The sequence below is a fragment of the Nicrophorus vespilloides genome, unplaced genomic scaffold (genome assembly GCF_001412225.1).
Source record: "Nicrophorus vespilloides isolate i.1.1-1 unplaced genomic scaffold, Nicve_v1.0, whole genome shotgun sequence".
Taxonomy (NCBI): Eukaryota; Metazoa; Arthropoda; class Insecta; order Coleoptera; family Silphidae; genus Nicrophorus; species Nicrophorus vespilloides.
Genome location: NW_017100101.1, coordinates 744026 through 756875, shown reverse-complemented (window position 1 = coordinate 756875; position 12850 = coordinate 744026). Strand labels below are relative to the sequence as shown.

The 12850-nt window shown below is 39.2% G+C and overlaps 5 protein-coding genes across 6 annotated transcripts; 3 read left to right on the top strand and 2 right to left on the bottom strand.

Annotated features, from left to right (window-relative positions):
* The first annotated feature begins 154 nt into the window (after nt 1–154).
* Nucleotides 155–2986, top strand: LOC108568024 (WD repeat-containing and planar cell polarity effector protein fritz). The gene is made up of 4 exons (XM_017928870.1): nt 155–346; nt 406–1765; nt 1826–2027; nt 2082–2986. The coding sequence occupies exons 1-4, from the start codon at nt 264–266 to the stop codon at nt 2903–2905; spliced, it is 2469 nt and encodes an 822-aa protein (XP_017784359.1). The 5' UTR covers nt 155–263; the 3' UTR covers nt 2906–2986.
* A 15-nt stretch (nt 2987–3001) lies between these two features.
* Nucleotides 3002–3781, bottom strand: LOC108568025. The gene is made up of 3 exons (XM_017928872.1): nt 3624–3781; nt 3306–3566; nt 3002–3198 (listed from the first exon to the last, which is right to left on the bottom strand). The coding sequence occupies exons 1-3, from the start codon at nt 3723–3725 to the stop codon at nt 3031–3033; spliced, it is 531 nt and encodes a 176-aa protein (XP_017784361.1). The 5' UTR covers nt 3726–3781; the 3' UTR covers nt 3002–3030.
* Nucleotides 3782–4145: 364 nt separating this feature from the next.
* On the top strand, nt 4146–5977 carry LOC108568022 (KIF1-binding protein homolog). 2 transcript variants are annotated; one of them, XM_017928868.1, is made up of 5 exons: nt 4146–4645; nt 4703–4960; nt 5017–5222; nt 5277–5717; nt 5775–5977. In XM_017928868.1, the coding sequence occupies exons 1-5, from the start codon at nt 4176–4178 to the stop codon at nt 5969–5971; spliced, it is 1572 nt and encodes a 523-aa protein (XP_017784357.1). In that variant the 5' UTR covers nt 4146–4175; the 3' UTR covers nt 5972–5977. The 2 variants fall into 2 exon arrangements, with proteins under 2 accessions (XP_017784357.1, XP_017784356.1); XM_017928867.1 differs by having other exon boundaries at nt 5271–5717.
* Nucleotides 5978–5984: 7 nt separating this feature from the next.
* On the top strand, nt 5985–6838 carry LOC108568023. The gene is made up of 5 exons (XM_017928869.1): nt 5985–6203; nt 6257–6297; nt 6355–6426; nt 6477–6587; nt 6646–6838. The coding sequence occupies exons 1-5, from the start codon at nt 6119–6121 to the stop codon at nt 6826–6828; spliced, it is 492 nt and encodes a 163-aa protein (XP_017784358.1). The 5' UTR covers nt 5985–6118; the 3' UTR covers nt 6829–6838.
* A 119-nt stretch (nt 6839–6957) lies between these two features.
* Nucleotides 6958–12460, bottom strand: LOC108568021 (voltage-dependent calcium channel subunit alpha-2/delta-3-like). Its single transcript, XM_017928866.1, has 22 exons — nt 12206–12460; nt 11553–11631; nt 11378–11482; nt 11184–11321; nt 10818–11121; nt 10637–10768; nt 10308–10570; nt 9928–10252; nt 9549–9835; nt 9314–9469; nt 9177–9251; nt 9020–9127; nt 8894–8965; nt 8559–8829; nt 8422–8506; nt 8269–8364; nt 8099–8214; nt 7907–8043; nt 7600–7851; nt 7366–7544; nt 7098–7302; nt 6958–7038 (listed from the first exon to the last, which is right to left on the bottom strand). Exons 1-22 carry the CDS (start codon nt 12289–12291, stop codon nt 6973–6975), a joined length of 3537 nt encoding a protein of 1178 aa, XP_017784355.1. The 5' UTR covers nt 12292–12460; the 3' UTR covers nt 6958–6972.
* Between the last annotated feature and the right edge of the window lie 390 nt (nt 12461–12850).

Below are 12850 nucleotides of genomic sequence, written 5' to 3'. Positions count from 1 at the left end.
GCATGACATCGAATAAATGAATAGTATTTCTTTGAAATAATTTATATTTATTATTAATAAGGTAAGTATCTATAAATGAAATTATCTTTAGTAATGTTATAGTTTCAAGGTCAACGACCTTGAAGCTGACACATGTCAGTTAAAGGTAGTTCAAAAGTGCTTGCATACACAACACAGTATGTGTGAAAACCTGTTTACAATGTAATTTATTAATATATTAGAAATGTGCAATCCGTCCATGCTGGTAACGAATACGAGGAGCAATGTTGTCCCTGCACAGTGAGATTCGCTTCTGGAGCCTACAGGATGACATCAACATAAGACCTTCAGATTATGGCGCCTTCAAGTAACTTTAACTTTTTAACTTCACTTTAGTATAGTTAATTAAATTTGTTCTGCTTTAAGGTACAATATAAGGAAAGACCCTTCTGTTTTGATTTACCAGAATGTGAAGCACACTTATGCTGAGCAGAGGGGCTTGAAGTATGTCATCATCAATAAGAGGCCCCATAAGCTGAGAGATAAAATTAAGGATCTTGAGGAGGCTTTAGTGCAAAATAAGATTATATTTCAGACATGGCAAGAAGATACATTGAAGCTGCTTCTATCAAGGGGATTGATAGTTACAATTAAGACACATTCCACTGACATAGCTTCAATTACTTTTGATAGGAATCTGTTGAACAGGATTCAGAATGAGATTATTTCTGATGGGATAATAGTGGGTAATCAAGTGGTATGCATTTGCAAGGATGGGAAGGTTTATGGTCAAGGTGGATTATGGAAAGAATGGGTGCTGGAGAGTGGATCCAGACGGAATTTGAGCATGCATGGCGAGTTTTTGGCAGTTTGGGGCAAGATTGGTACTGAGCATCCTCAGCCCTGGAGTCCAATGGCAAAAGACCATCAGAGAGCAAATCTGCATTTGTATTGGATTGGCGCCAGAGGTCCAGATCTCGTAGCGTATAGAAAAACCGATGGGGAACCAATCAAAATTATTGTGAGCAAAGTTTGCAATAAGAATATAATCGTAGTCGAGCAGAAGGTTTCGCAAAGAGGTGCCGTTTCTATTGAAGTGTGCACCTTTGAATTGATTGGGACAAGTCTGAAGAGGATCTGCGTTACTTCTGTTCCTTTGCAGACGCAAGTTAGTTGCGTTAGTTTGAGTGGAAAGGAGAATTATTTAATTTTGGGTTGCATCGATGGGTCTTTGGCGTTGTTGGATCGGAATCGAGGGTCGAGCAGGATCATCAAAGCCGCGTTCATACCGACAAACGTAGCTTGGCACAAGTCCGAGGCTTTAGCCACCATAGCCAACGAGAGAGGACAACTTCAATACTATGATACCGCCTTGAACTGCATCCCAACACAGACAATAAGTGAAGATCCATGCGCATCGAACGTGTTTGATATCTCCAGCTACTTTACTACTCAGAACAGTGTGGAGATGCTATTTTGGGGATCTAGGAATATGCTGGTGGCGTTAGAGCAAGGACCTCTTATTGTTGTAAGTCATAACAAGATGAATTTCTTGAACCTCATACAGATCTATTTGAACGAGAACAATATCGATAAAGCAATACGTTTGCTGCTGAGCAAAAATTTCAACGAGGAGGCTTTTGGAGCTTTGCAGAGAATTGTCGCGCATCTGTTGAGGAAGCCTTTGAATGAAACCACGGCAAAGCAGCTGCAGGACGCTTTGGGCAGTTACCATTGTCCTCCGGTACCATTAAATGCCGATGCAAGACATCACTTTGGACCACAAGTAAGTCGTTGTCTACAAACTATTATTATTATTTCATCTCGTATTATTATATATAATTAGGTGAAATCAATGACGAGGCGATTCTTCCATCAATTGGTTAGATCGAAAATGTTCGAGACAGCTTTCTTATTGGCCGTCGATTTGGGATATCATGACTTGTTCATGGACCTTCACTATATAGCCGTTAGAACAGGAGAAACGGAGATGGCAGCCGCCGCAAGAGCACAAGCTTCCGCACTTTTGAGTCACTGCTCGAGTGAAGGTAATTTAATGATTGTATAATTAAATGTAATAAATTAACATTCGATTGTTTTAGATTCAAATTGCTCAAGATCTTCATGCTCGCAGTGTTCGGACTCATGTAGCGAGACCAGCGAAGAGTCTGAGAATAATGATGAGAACAGACACATGTCTCAGGAGAATTATCTGAGCACGAATTTTAACAATCCCATACCGAAGACTTACCGTCCGGCCAGCTATGTGCCGCCAATACCGAACGTAGATTTACCTAAAATAAGGTTGATGAACAAACAAAGTATGCCTCCTCCCCCGACGATACAAGTTCCGCCACTTCCATTGACGCCTGCCCTGTTACCGTACGGCGAGCACTCCACCTTGGGCATTCCGTACACGCCTCGACTAATCAATCCCTATATCCAACATAAATTCACGCCCATCAAACCACCGATGGTGCCACCGCCGCCGATAAAGCCAGCAATGGTGCCACCGCCGCCCATAAAGCCACCAATGGTACCTCCACCGCTTATGAAACAATCGATGGTGCCCCCACCGACTATAAAACCGCCCATGGCTCCGCCTCCACTTCGACCGCCTCCTCCGCTACCCGTGACTCCTCCCATCAATGTATCGACGACTGCTCAGAATCCAAAGAAGCCACAAGCTAAGGTGAAATTCTCGGATACCGTCACTGCCTTCATTGTACCGGAAGTAAAGAGGCCGGTGCGGGTGCCGCCTCCAGCACACGTCATGAATCCACAGAAAGAACTGGCCGATAGTCTCCCACTCTGCCATCCCAACGAGGATTATCTCAAAGACTTTACCCCAATACAACGGGAGAGCAGCGAAAGCCCCCCCATGCAACAGCCCAAAATCAAGGTGGTCCACTTCGGCGTGGTTTGACGGATTTCAACTGTAAACTTGCAATACTCCATTTTTTAACATGAGACAGATTTATTTACACAGATTTAATTTTTTTAATTATTTTTTATATATATTTATTTTTTAAATACAGTATTTTTGCATACTTATCGCACTTTTCTTGGCCCTCCCATTTCATCCAATTCTTGTTTTAATTCGAGTAACTCCTTGTCAGGGATGTATCGCACCTCTTCATGGTAATCTTCATGATTTACTACAGCAATTGAAACACCCATTGGAGTGGATGCTTCTAAAGCTCTTAATAAAATTGGTAACTGCAAATACCATTTAATTCAAATACTATTTTATATAATAGAGCACAAACATATATGATTACTAAAAATATATACTTGGGAAAAATAGTTGTATAACTATAAATTACCTTTAAACTGCTAACATCTGTAATTTGTACTGAACGCTCATAAGTTTTCAAGCTATATTGAGAATTAATGACTTCACTGTTTTCTTTGTAAGTGGTGATCTGCATATCTTGGGCTGGGACGGCCCAGGCGTCCTCTACATCAATGTCCATATTCTTGGCCATGTTATGAACAAGCTTCTGATAGTTCTCCAAGATCGCATAATCGTGACCCCTCATCTGTATATTGATGGTGTCGTATAAAGGCACTTTGGATTTCAGTAACTGAAAACCATTTTACTAAAATTGCAGATCTATTGAGGTTACGTTTATGTAACTTACATGCAAATAATCTGGTTCGTATATGTTGTTCGTCGTAGATGAAAGCCGACAAAAGGGCCTTACTTTTGAAATTATATGTCTCAACTTAATTAAACTATTCATTTTGATTTGCAAAAATCTTTGGATTTAACTTGTAGGTTATGGTAATAATAATTGTCAACAATGAATTTATAAGAAAAATATATACAACCAAGTGAACTTTAAAGAATTCAAAATTAAAATTATTTATTGTGATCAAATAAATGAATAGATTAATTACTTATATGAGAGGCATATGTGTATCTTTGATATTGGTATGAGTTTCAAATTAAAATTTATTATTTTTAATTAATAAGTTGTGTATTTTAAGGATTGTTTACTAATCATAAAGTTTAAATGTTTATTTCATAAATTAATTTCGGTTGGGAAATTGTTTCATTTGTGACGTTTATGTGGTGTATGTTTTATTTGAATTATAGAATCTAGGTGGTCTGTGGAAGAAAAAAAAAACGATAAACAGTATTTTCGGAATTGTAAATTTTCAGTCAAATTTACCTGAGGAAGAACAGCGGAATGGCTGCGTTGTCGGAGGCGACGTGCAAAGAGTTGGAGGATCTTTTTGAGAACCTGAAGAAGACGTCGCAGAAGCCGGAGGTGCTGAAACATGATGCGGGCGACAAGACGCAGCAGAATCTGTTGCAAGAGATGTTTGTTAGTCTGCAGACGCGCCTGGACGAGATCTTCGCAACGGTGAAGGAGACGGAGGGACAGACAAAGGTGCTGGCCATGAAGTCATCACTGTTCTACGAGAACGCAAAAATTAAGCTCACGGTAGACGATTTCGCCGCAAGCAAAGAGAACTTAGACAAGGCACTTGAAATCATCAAGGACTACATCACTGATCCATTCATGGTGTATCTGCATTTGCGTATCATCAACCATCTGGCATTTACTTTGTCCAAGTTGGGAGATTACGAAAAGGCCAAAGAGCTTTTGGAAGAAATAACAACGTTGGAAGCAAAACCGGATGTAATCATCTATAGGTATCTTCAAAATGGATATAGCTTTTTGATCTATTATTAAAAATTGTTAATTTGCAGCACCGAAGAACTATTTGCTGTGGGACCTCTGAAAAATAGCGAGGCTAAAGTTAAAATGCACAGCATTAACATGAATAATTTACAAATGCTCAGTTGGATTTATAGCAAGATGGGACTGGAAAAGGAGTCCGCATATGTGCAGCATCGCATCCTCGAATTGGAACTGGATTATGAGGAGTGCGATCCGGTGGATTGGGCAATGCGATGTACCCGTGTCGCTTCCTTGTACTTAGTTAAAATGCTATTCGTTCCCGCTAGGTATACAACAAAATATGGCAAATCTGAAACATTCCAATATTAACAATACGATTAAGGTATTACTTATCAGCGGCTGGATCGGCTTTGGATCGCGTCGAAGCAGCGCTCATTGATCATCCGGAATTGGGGAAGGCGCAAGCGGAATTGGCAAGAGGTTGGATCTACTATGGTCTAAGATTGTTCGATACCAGCAAATCCCGAGACATCACGAAACTATGCAACAAGATCTTCGACGACGTTCCAACAACTTCTTCTACCGAAGGTAACGACAAATATCCTAAATGTGTTAGGCATTTACTTAATTGTACAGAGGTAGCCCACGAGGTCAAGTTGGATGACGAGGAAGACGCGCTGGATGATAATCTGAAATTTCCGAATTCCGAAGTAAAGATAGCGAAGGTTCCTGCAAAGTTCGTCAACAATACTGTGGAAGCTCACATCTTGTTCCAACACACGCAGATGTGGCTGAAGAGAGCCAGGGTCTACTACACCCTTAGAGATTACCCTTTTATTTACGTGAATTGCGTGCTGGATCTGAGCGAGTTGTACAGGTTTTTGGCGTTCTACGAGCCGGATTTGGATTCGCAATATAACGTGCAGAAGCGTAGAGCTGATGCTCTCGAAACTCTCAGCACAATTTTGAAAGAGGTGAGGCCGCAGTGCTACATCGCTGTCAGCGTCGAGTTGCTCAGAGAGTTGGCCGAGGTGCAGATCGAGCTGATGGGAATCAATTTGAAGAGGATGTACAAAATGCACGGTAATTGGACGTGAAAATTAGCGAGAGTGATTTTGGTAATTTTTATTGGTTTTGAAGATGTTAGCGAGAACCAGGAGTCTCTAAGGCGTCGCATGGAGGGCGTTTACGATATTCAGAGCAAGTTGGAGAAGATTGGCAATATGTTTGGGCATGGAAATTTGGAGGAGACGGAAATGGGCGCTGCGGGAGCGTCGGAGGTGAGCGAGGTGGGAAAGAACGGCGACGAGCCTGGCAATCAAGTAGACGCGTGTTAGGATTATGTTCGAACAGTTGTCAAATTTGATTTGTATGTTTTTATTGTGTGACAACCGACAGTAGTTGCGAACGAGCAGCGAACAAAGTACGAATAAAAAGAAACACATTTTCGCTTCGTTTAGACAAAAAATATAAATTGCAAGGGAATGTTTCTTGTTCCTTTGATCGCCACAATTCTAGTATTAGTGAGAGTCACCCAAGCCTATGTGTTTCCCATATGTCAGGAAACTGGTATGTATAGATTAAGTCTAGTGGAACGAGCAACTTTGTTTTTTTGATTTTAGGGAAAGCTTTAAACGCGGTTCTTTCCTCACTGCGATCTTTGGTAAGTTGAGCCCAGTTACGAAGTTAAGGCAAGTTGATAAACAAGAGTATTCTGCAGATTCCAAATTGTATGAAACTGTTGACCACCAGACCTAAGCCACTTCCGGAACCTACCTATTGGCAGAAAATAGTAAGTTTTAAAAAATGTTCTATATATTAATACGATAAAAAATATTTCAGGGAAAATTGGTGGGATACGAGAAAGTCATAGTCGAAGATTCCAACATTGAACCTTGCTTTTGCAACAATGGTGTCGTCGTTCTAGTCGCCTTGATATTGATGTGTCTATATGTAATTCGAACAAAGAGTTTCATTAATACACGCAGTTATTTATATTTTTAAATTGCAGATTCTTTTTATAAAAAAGTACTTTGTTACTGTGAAGGACCCAAGGCCGCAGTTCATTCCTTTTATGTCTAACGAGGAGGATGGCTTCGACACGGAGGTGGCTTATGAGCAGTCAATCAGAGCCAGACCAACGATGAGTTGCACGAGATGTGGATGTCTCAGCTACGATCGGGGAGATGCTTAGGTCGATTCGTCAAAATAGATGTCAAGGCAATCACGTTTGTACACTATATATATTATTTATTTATTGCCTATTTTACGAATAAATAGCAGAATATATTCCTTAAGGCAAGAAGTAAACTCGTGCTGTCTATGAAGACGTTATTATTTATTCTCGAGGTACGATGCCCTCGTAGCCACAGTTCGAATGGTTCCTTTGATTCAAAGTGTATTCCTGTATGGAAAAAATAGATAAATATTTGTTGATTGAAGTGTATCTACGTGTATATGTACATGTTTATTCTTGATGATGCATTTTGTGTAATGGCGTTTTGTGAAGTTGTTCATAGTGGCTATGTAGCAGGGTAGTGTTAGGTTGTACTGAATCTCTCTGGGGAATTCGTTCACGTTTTTGAAGTGGCTTTCGTACGGACAGCAAGTACCATTCACGACGACCATCATTAGATTCGTGCCTCTAATGTGTTGAGCGATGTAAGCGCTGCAAGAGAAATTATTACAGTTATTTCGATGGACTGAATTTATTGATTAAGTTTTATAGAACCAGCTGCATTCAAGTCTGCTCTTGGTTGGTGTTAGCCTGGAATGATCCTTCCACAGTGAATTATATAACTTTAATTCGATATCGCATGGCGTCGGTATGGTTTTCTGCAGCTGTCGACGCAAATACTCGATGGTCTTGCACTTTATGGGTGTACGACATTTGATGTCTTTGCGAATATCCTGAAATAATAGTTACATATTAACTATATATTCAGTTTTTGACTTTCAGTGTTACCTCAGCTGTGGGCCCGTAGAATTCTTCGATTGAGTAATAGTTTGGATAACAAGTGCCTTGGTAGTCGAAGACTGTTACGTCCTTGTAAACGCCATCCCTCACAAGATAATCTGTGAGGATTGAGTCTACGTCTGCAATTAACTTTCCTACATTGTTGGTGTCGTTATCCAAGACTACGTAACCGTCGTTATCCAGGACGTAACACCTCCAATTGTCATCGCCGCAGCGCATCTTGCAGAATTTACTATTGCACTGAAATAGCATGCGATTAGAGTCGAAAAAAATGTGCAGTAAAATATTTTTATACTTGTAAACTATTCATGAGATTGTTTAAGGTTTTGTGAAGTATCTGCAAACCAACTGCAGCGACCGGAGCCTTCTTGTTGTGCTTCTCTTGGTACACAACGTTGCTCACGGTGATTAAAGTTGAATTTTCATCGAAGTCTATAAAACAATAAATTATAAGTGACCCAAAAATAAAAAAAATTTGTATTTTTACTATCTGGATCGAGAGGAACCGAGAATAGAAACATATCTGGACGATCGTAGTTCAATTCCGCAGCTCTTCTATAATAAACCTCATCTGGTGCTTTATTGTTAGTATTCGCAAAATGACTGAAAACAGGTGATTTAATAAAAGCAATTAATTTTGAAAATTGAAGAACACACGTCTCATCTTCTTCGATATTCATCAAATTTTTCCATCTGGTCAACCCAGCGTGCGTTGCCATGAATGTTAGGACCACTCCACTATGAAATTTAGATCTGCGAAATTATGAGTATTAGCAACAATTGATTGCAAGAGATGTTGATGAGAAATACCTTCGTTTAACTGAAATGTCTTCCTCGTTGAACCATTCCGTCACGTTGACGTCCTTGAGGAGTGCTTCTATTAAACTCGTATCGCCTAAAATAATTGAAAGTTATTTACCTCTAGTAAATTAGTTTCTTAGTTTTACAATTTTTAGGTATCTTTTTACGCTCGAGGAAATACAGCAGTTCCTGTTCAGGATTTTTGTGAGCCCTGTGAGTTTTGCATGTGTATAGCCATTTGGGATGGACCCTCCAGTTCTTGTTGGATGACAGCATCTTTAAAATCATCTTCACCGATGGATCAGATTTGGGATGTCTGATGACCAAAAAACCATAACGATCTGGCAAGGCGATGACCAAACTGAATGGACCGATTTTCGTGTAGAAATAATGTCGGCTGCTTAATATAACTCGTTTCTAACAAAAAAATAATTAAATTGAAATCTTGAAGGCACATCATTTCTCTTGGATAAAAAATTACCATGTCGTCGACGGGAGTGCGGACCCTCAATTCTCGACGTCCTTTCTTTTGCAGCACCACGTTCTCTCTTAGCTGAAAATAATTATTATTTATTATATTTTTGGATTTTATCAGGAACGTTATTACCTCGATGATGGCGTCGTCGAAAATGCGCGGTTTGACTGTGGCGTCGGAAATTTCTACTTCTGTGAAGTCGACACGGTTGAATGTGGGTTTCAAGATTCGATCTTTAAACTGGAATATAGATGGTAATATTTTTATGTATATTTTGTAGTGAGTTTACCTCTCGTCTGTGGTCCGGATGATGAAGGACGTAACCGTTATTCGTGATGATGAACGCGTAACCATTAACGCCGATCTGAAAAAAAAAATGAATGTGTTACTTGTTAATTGAGAACGAATATGTTTGGATGAACTTACTCTGTGCGGTTCGGTGAGCTGCTTAATGTAATCCAGAGGTACATCTACTCCAGCAACACCAAGCAATGTAGTTTTATTTGCTCTTTTATCGTAAACAGGTAGGGATACCGAAGTTAGGTACTTGTATTCGCGCACTTTGCGGTACTTCTCATAGGGCTGAAAAATAGAAAAGCTCTTAATCCGTTGTGAATAATTGAAGTGGAAGAGTAGGTAAGTGTGTGGTTTGTGTGCTCACATGTTCTATTTCCAATGTAAAGTGTCTTTGTGTCGGTTCGAATATTTTTCTCTTCTCCTTAATTTGCTGCTTTTCGTACTTGATGAAAATGTCTCTTTGTCTATTACCTTCGTTTCTCTTCCACAGCCAATTCGAGAGTCTCCTATCGACGAGATGGACGTACAGAGCGCTCCAAGCGGGCTCCATCTCTTCGTCCGCGTTCATATTAATCGGCCTCGACATTACCTCTAAGTATTTTAGAACTCTCTCGCGAACCTCCTCGATCACAGTAATATTCACGTAATAGCCTACAATGAAAGCCGTTACATCTACAGAACGTCGGGTGAAAATAGAGCGCGCGCGTCTGAAAAATGATCAAAGAAAAACCTGAAATGTTTACCCATATTTTCGCAGGCGATCCACTTCATCCGTTGCGCGTCGTTCTCATCGGTTCCCAAAAGATAGGTGAAGAACCTGATGGGTCTATACTTTTCATCTGACGGAATGTGATTGTAGATGTTGAAGAGGACGTCTTTGTACTCGTAATCCAGACCCTCGGTGATCAGCATTATCGCCTGATTGCAAACTATAGCTCCTCGTCGAGCTTCCCTGTATTTCCAAAGAATAGGAAACGCTTTCTCCAAACCGTGCGTTATGTCCCCGTAGAATTCATCTTTGATGACCAGGAGTTGTTCGCGAAGCAAACGCAAGTTCTCCTCGTTGGCCTGAAATTAATAATCGTCATCATCGCCTCTTTACAGAGAAGCAAATTTAGAGAACCTGAACCAAAGTATCGTTGAAGCAATCTACAAGCGATTCTGTTCTGTTCGTAAACGTGTAGATGTTTACGTAATCATTATCCGTGAGTGTATCGAGGATGGCGTTGACGATTTGCGTGGAAATTACTCGTTTATTGCCTTTCATGGAGCCGGATCTGTCCAGCAGAATGATTATGTCTTTAGCTGAAGAGATTCCCTCGATGTACCAGGACCTAATTCGGAAATCGTACGTTTGATCGTATTCCTCTTCAGACCATTTCATTGCTATCGACGAAATTATGCGAAAAGAAGTTAATTGAAAATTAAATAATATTACCGAAATGCGCGCACCTGGATAGAAGCGCATGAACCCATCCGGACTTCCGAAGAACTGCCAAGTCAACGTCGGATCCCTATTATAATTGCATTTGAAAGTCAAATCTAAACCCTCTGACCAACGGATTCCGTTGAGAACTTTCCTCTCTACAAAACAAAAGAATCTATAAAAGTGATTGATGAAAATTGTTTCTACCTCTTGAGTAGACTCCAGGTGAGACGCGAACAATGCTGTAGTTCAAGTTGACTTTGGTATCGAATTGCGGATTGTAGGCGACGTTCATTCTACTGTAATATTTTTTCGGTCGATGAAGGAACATGATGTTGGAGCACCTCTCGCGATTTGTGCTCTCGTACACCTGCTTCTCCATTTTCGGTTTGTAGTTGAAGCTCTCATAGCCATTTACATCTGCTTGGAATTCTTCATCGGCGTGGAAATCTTTGCTAAAGCAGAGTCCGCTCGGGTTAGGAGGAATTCCGCACTCCCACATCTTTTCGCTCTGTGAAATATAGAACCCAATCTATCATCGTCTATAAAATTAAAACAAACTTAACAACAGACCTCATGGATATCCGAGCTGCGATCTTCAACGGGATTTTCGACGTCGACGTCGTTGGCATCGTAAAAATCGTATAGAGAATACATGTTGACATCAGGTTTCCTGTGGAAGGCCAACAGTTCCGCATGATGTTTTATGGCCTGAACAAAAACAAACGAGAATGTAAATATCCTTTGACATCGTCTGCAGGGCTTACTTTGACCGCTTCCACTTTTTCATTCATCATGTCTCGTAAATTCTGCGAGACATTCTCGATAATCAAATCCCAGTTTTCCTCGACAACATCCACGTGAGAAAAACTCTACAAGAAAAAAAAATTAAACAATATCACGGAATTAAAAAAATAAATAAACTCTTTAAATATAGATTACATTTTTCACTTGATTTTTTCTCGTCAACTGCATGAGCACTTGCAGCTCATTTCCGAAATTCTCCACCCAATTCGTTACCCTGCAACAAAAGAAAAACAAAAATTATTTTGAATATAATATTATTTATCTAAACTAATTTCAAGTTATATAATCAACATGTTTATGATATGGAAGTTTACGAGTTGGAGAAAACACATTTGGTTCTTTTTTTGGAAGATGAAAAATCAATAGGGTCGAGACGACTTGGCGCCAAGCGCTCAGCATCCCGCAGTCACTAATTTAATCGAAATCGTGCTGTTTTGTCTACAAATCTCAAGAGTATCTATAAAAAAAAACTTGTTAACAAAATCACGTATGCAAAAAATTAAATATTTGAGAAATTGTTGTAAAACTTAATTACTATATATTTTATCAATTTAATGATATACATAAATGGAAACAATGAGGAAAATATTTAACTATTATTTATAACATTGGCTTTGATTTGTTCGCGCTTTGTTCTTAATTTGATTTTCAATTAAGAAATTGATTGATGATGTTCGTTTTTAATCATTTCTTTTCATTATTTTTTTTCTAAAGGAATACGAATATAAACTATTATTAATAATTAAAATGGAATAATACAAATAATATTTGAAATGATTGTTACTTACGTATCTGTAATTTCGTTGATTTCCAAACGCGTAGTCTGTTCGTGCGAAAACGAACATATTATTAAAAAAAGGAAAAGTTTTAACATTTTGCTTCTTTTTCTTTCGGTTTATTGCATTTAATTTAATGTATGTTAAATTTATATCCGCCCAATGAGTGTTTGCGCATTGAAGTTCGAGGATTTTGCCAAGTATTTTCAATAATGTGTTGTGTTTTTTCTTATTTCTTTGCAATCTGAATGGGATGAAGGAAAGCTTCGAACTAGTTGGGAGAGATCTGTAGGATCATTTCAAACGGAGGATGATCGCATACACAAACATACGCAAGTGCAATGGAGGAAGGCTGTTTCCTTCCTGCGCGCCAACGCCAACTTCCTATTCCTATAGTTTCTGCTATACTACTATTCAATTGATACTAACCCCGTCTTTAAATAAACGCGTTCGTCGCGTGTAAATTTAGATTAAGTGTTGCAATGACACGATTAACGCCCTTTTTCAGATTACCTGGCAAATTAAAATACGAGTAAGTACACTGTTCACATTAACTCTTTCTTCTTTTATAAGGTAAATCATCATATTGCTTGCAAAGAATTTACAAGAAAAAATGAATAACATTGAATTAATTATAATAAATCAATAAAAGCAATA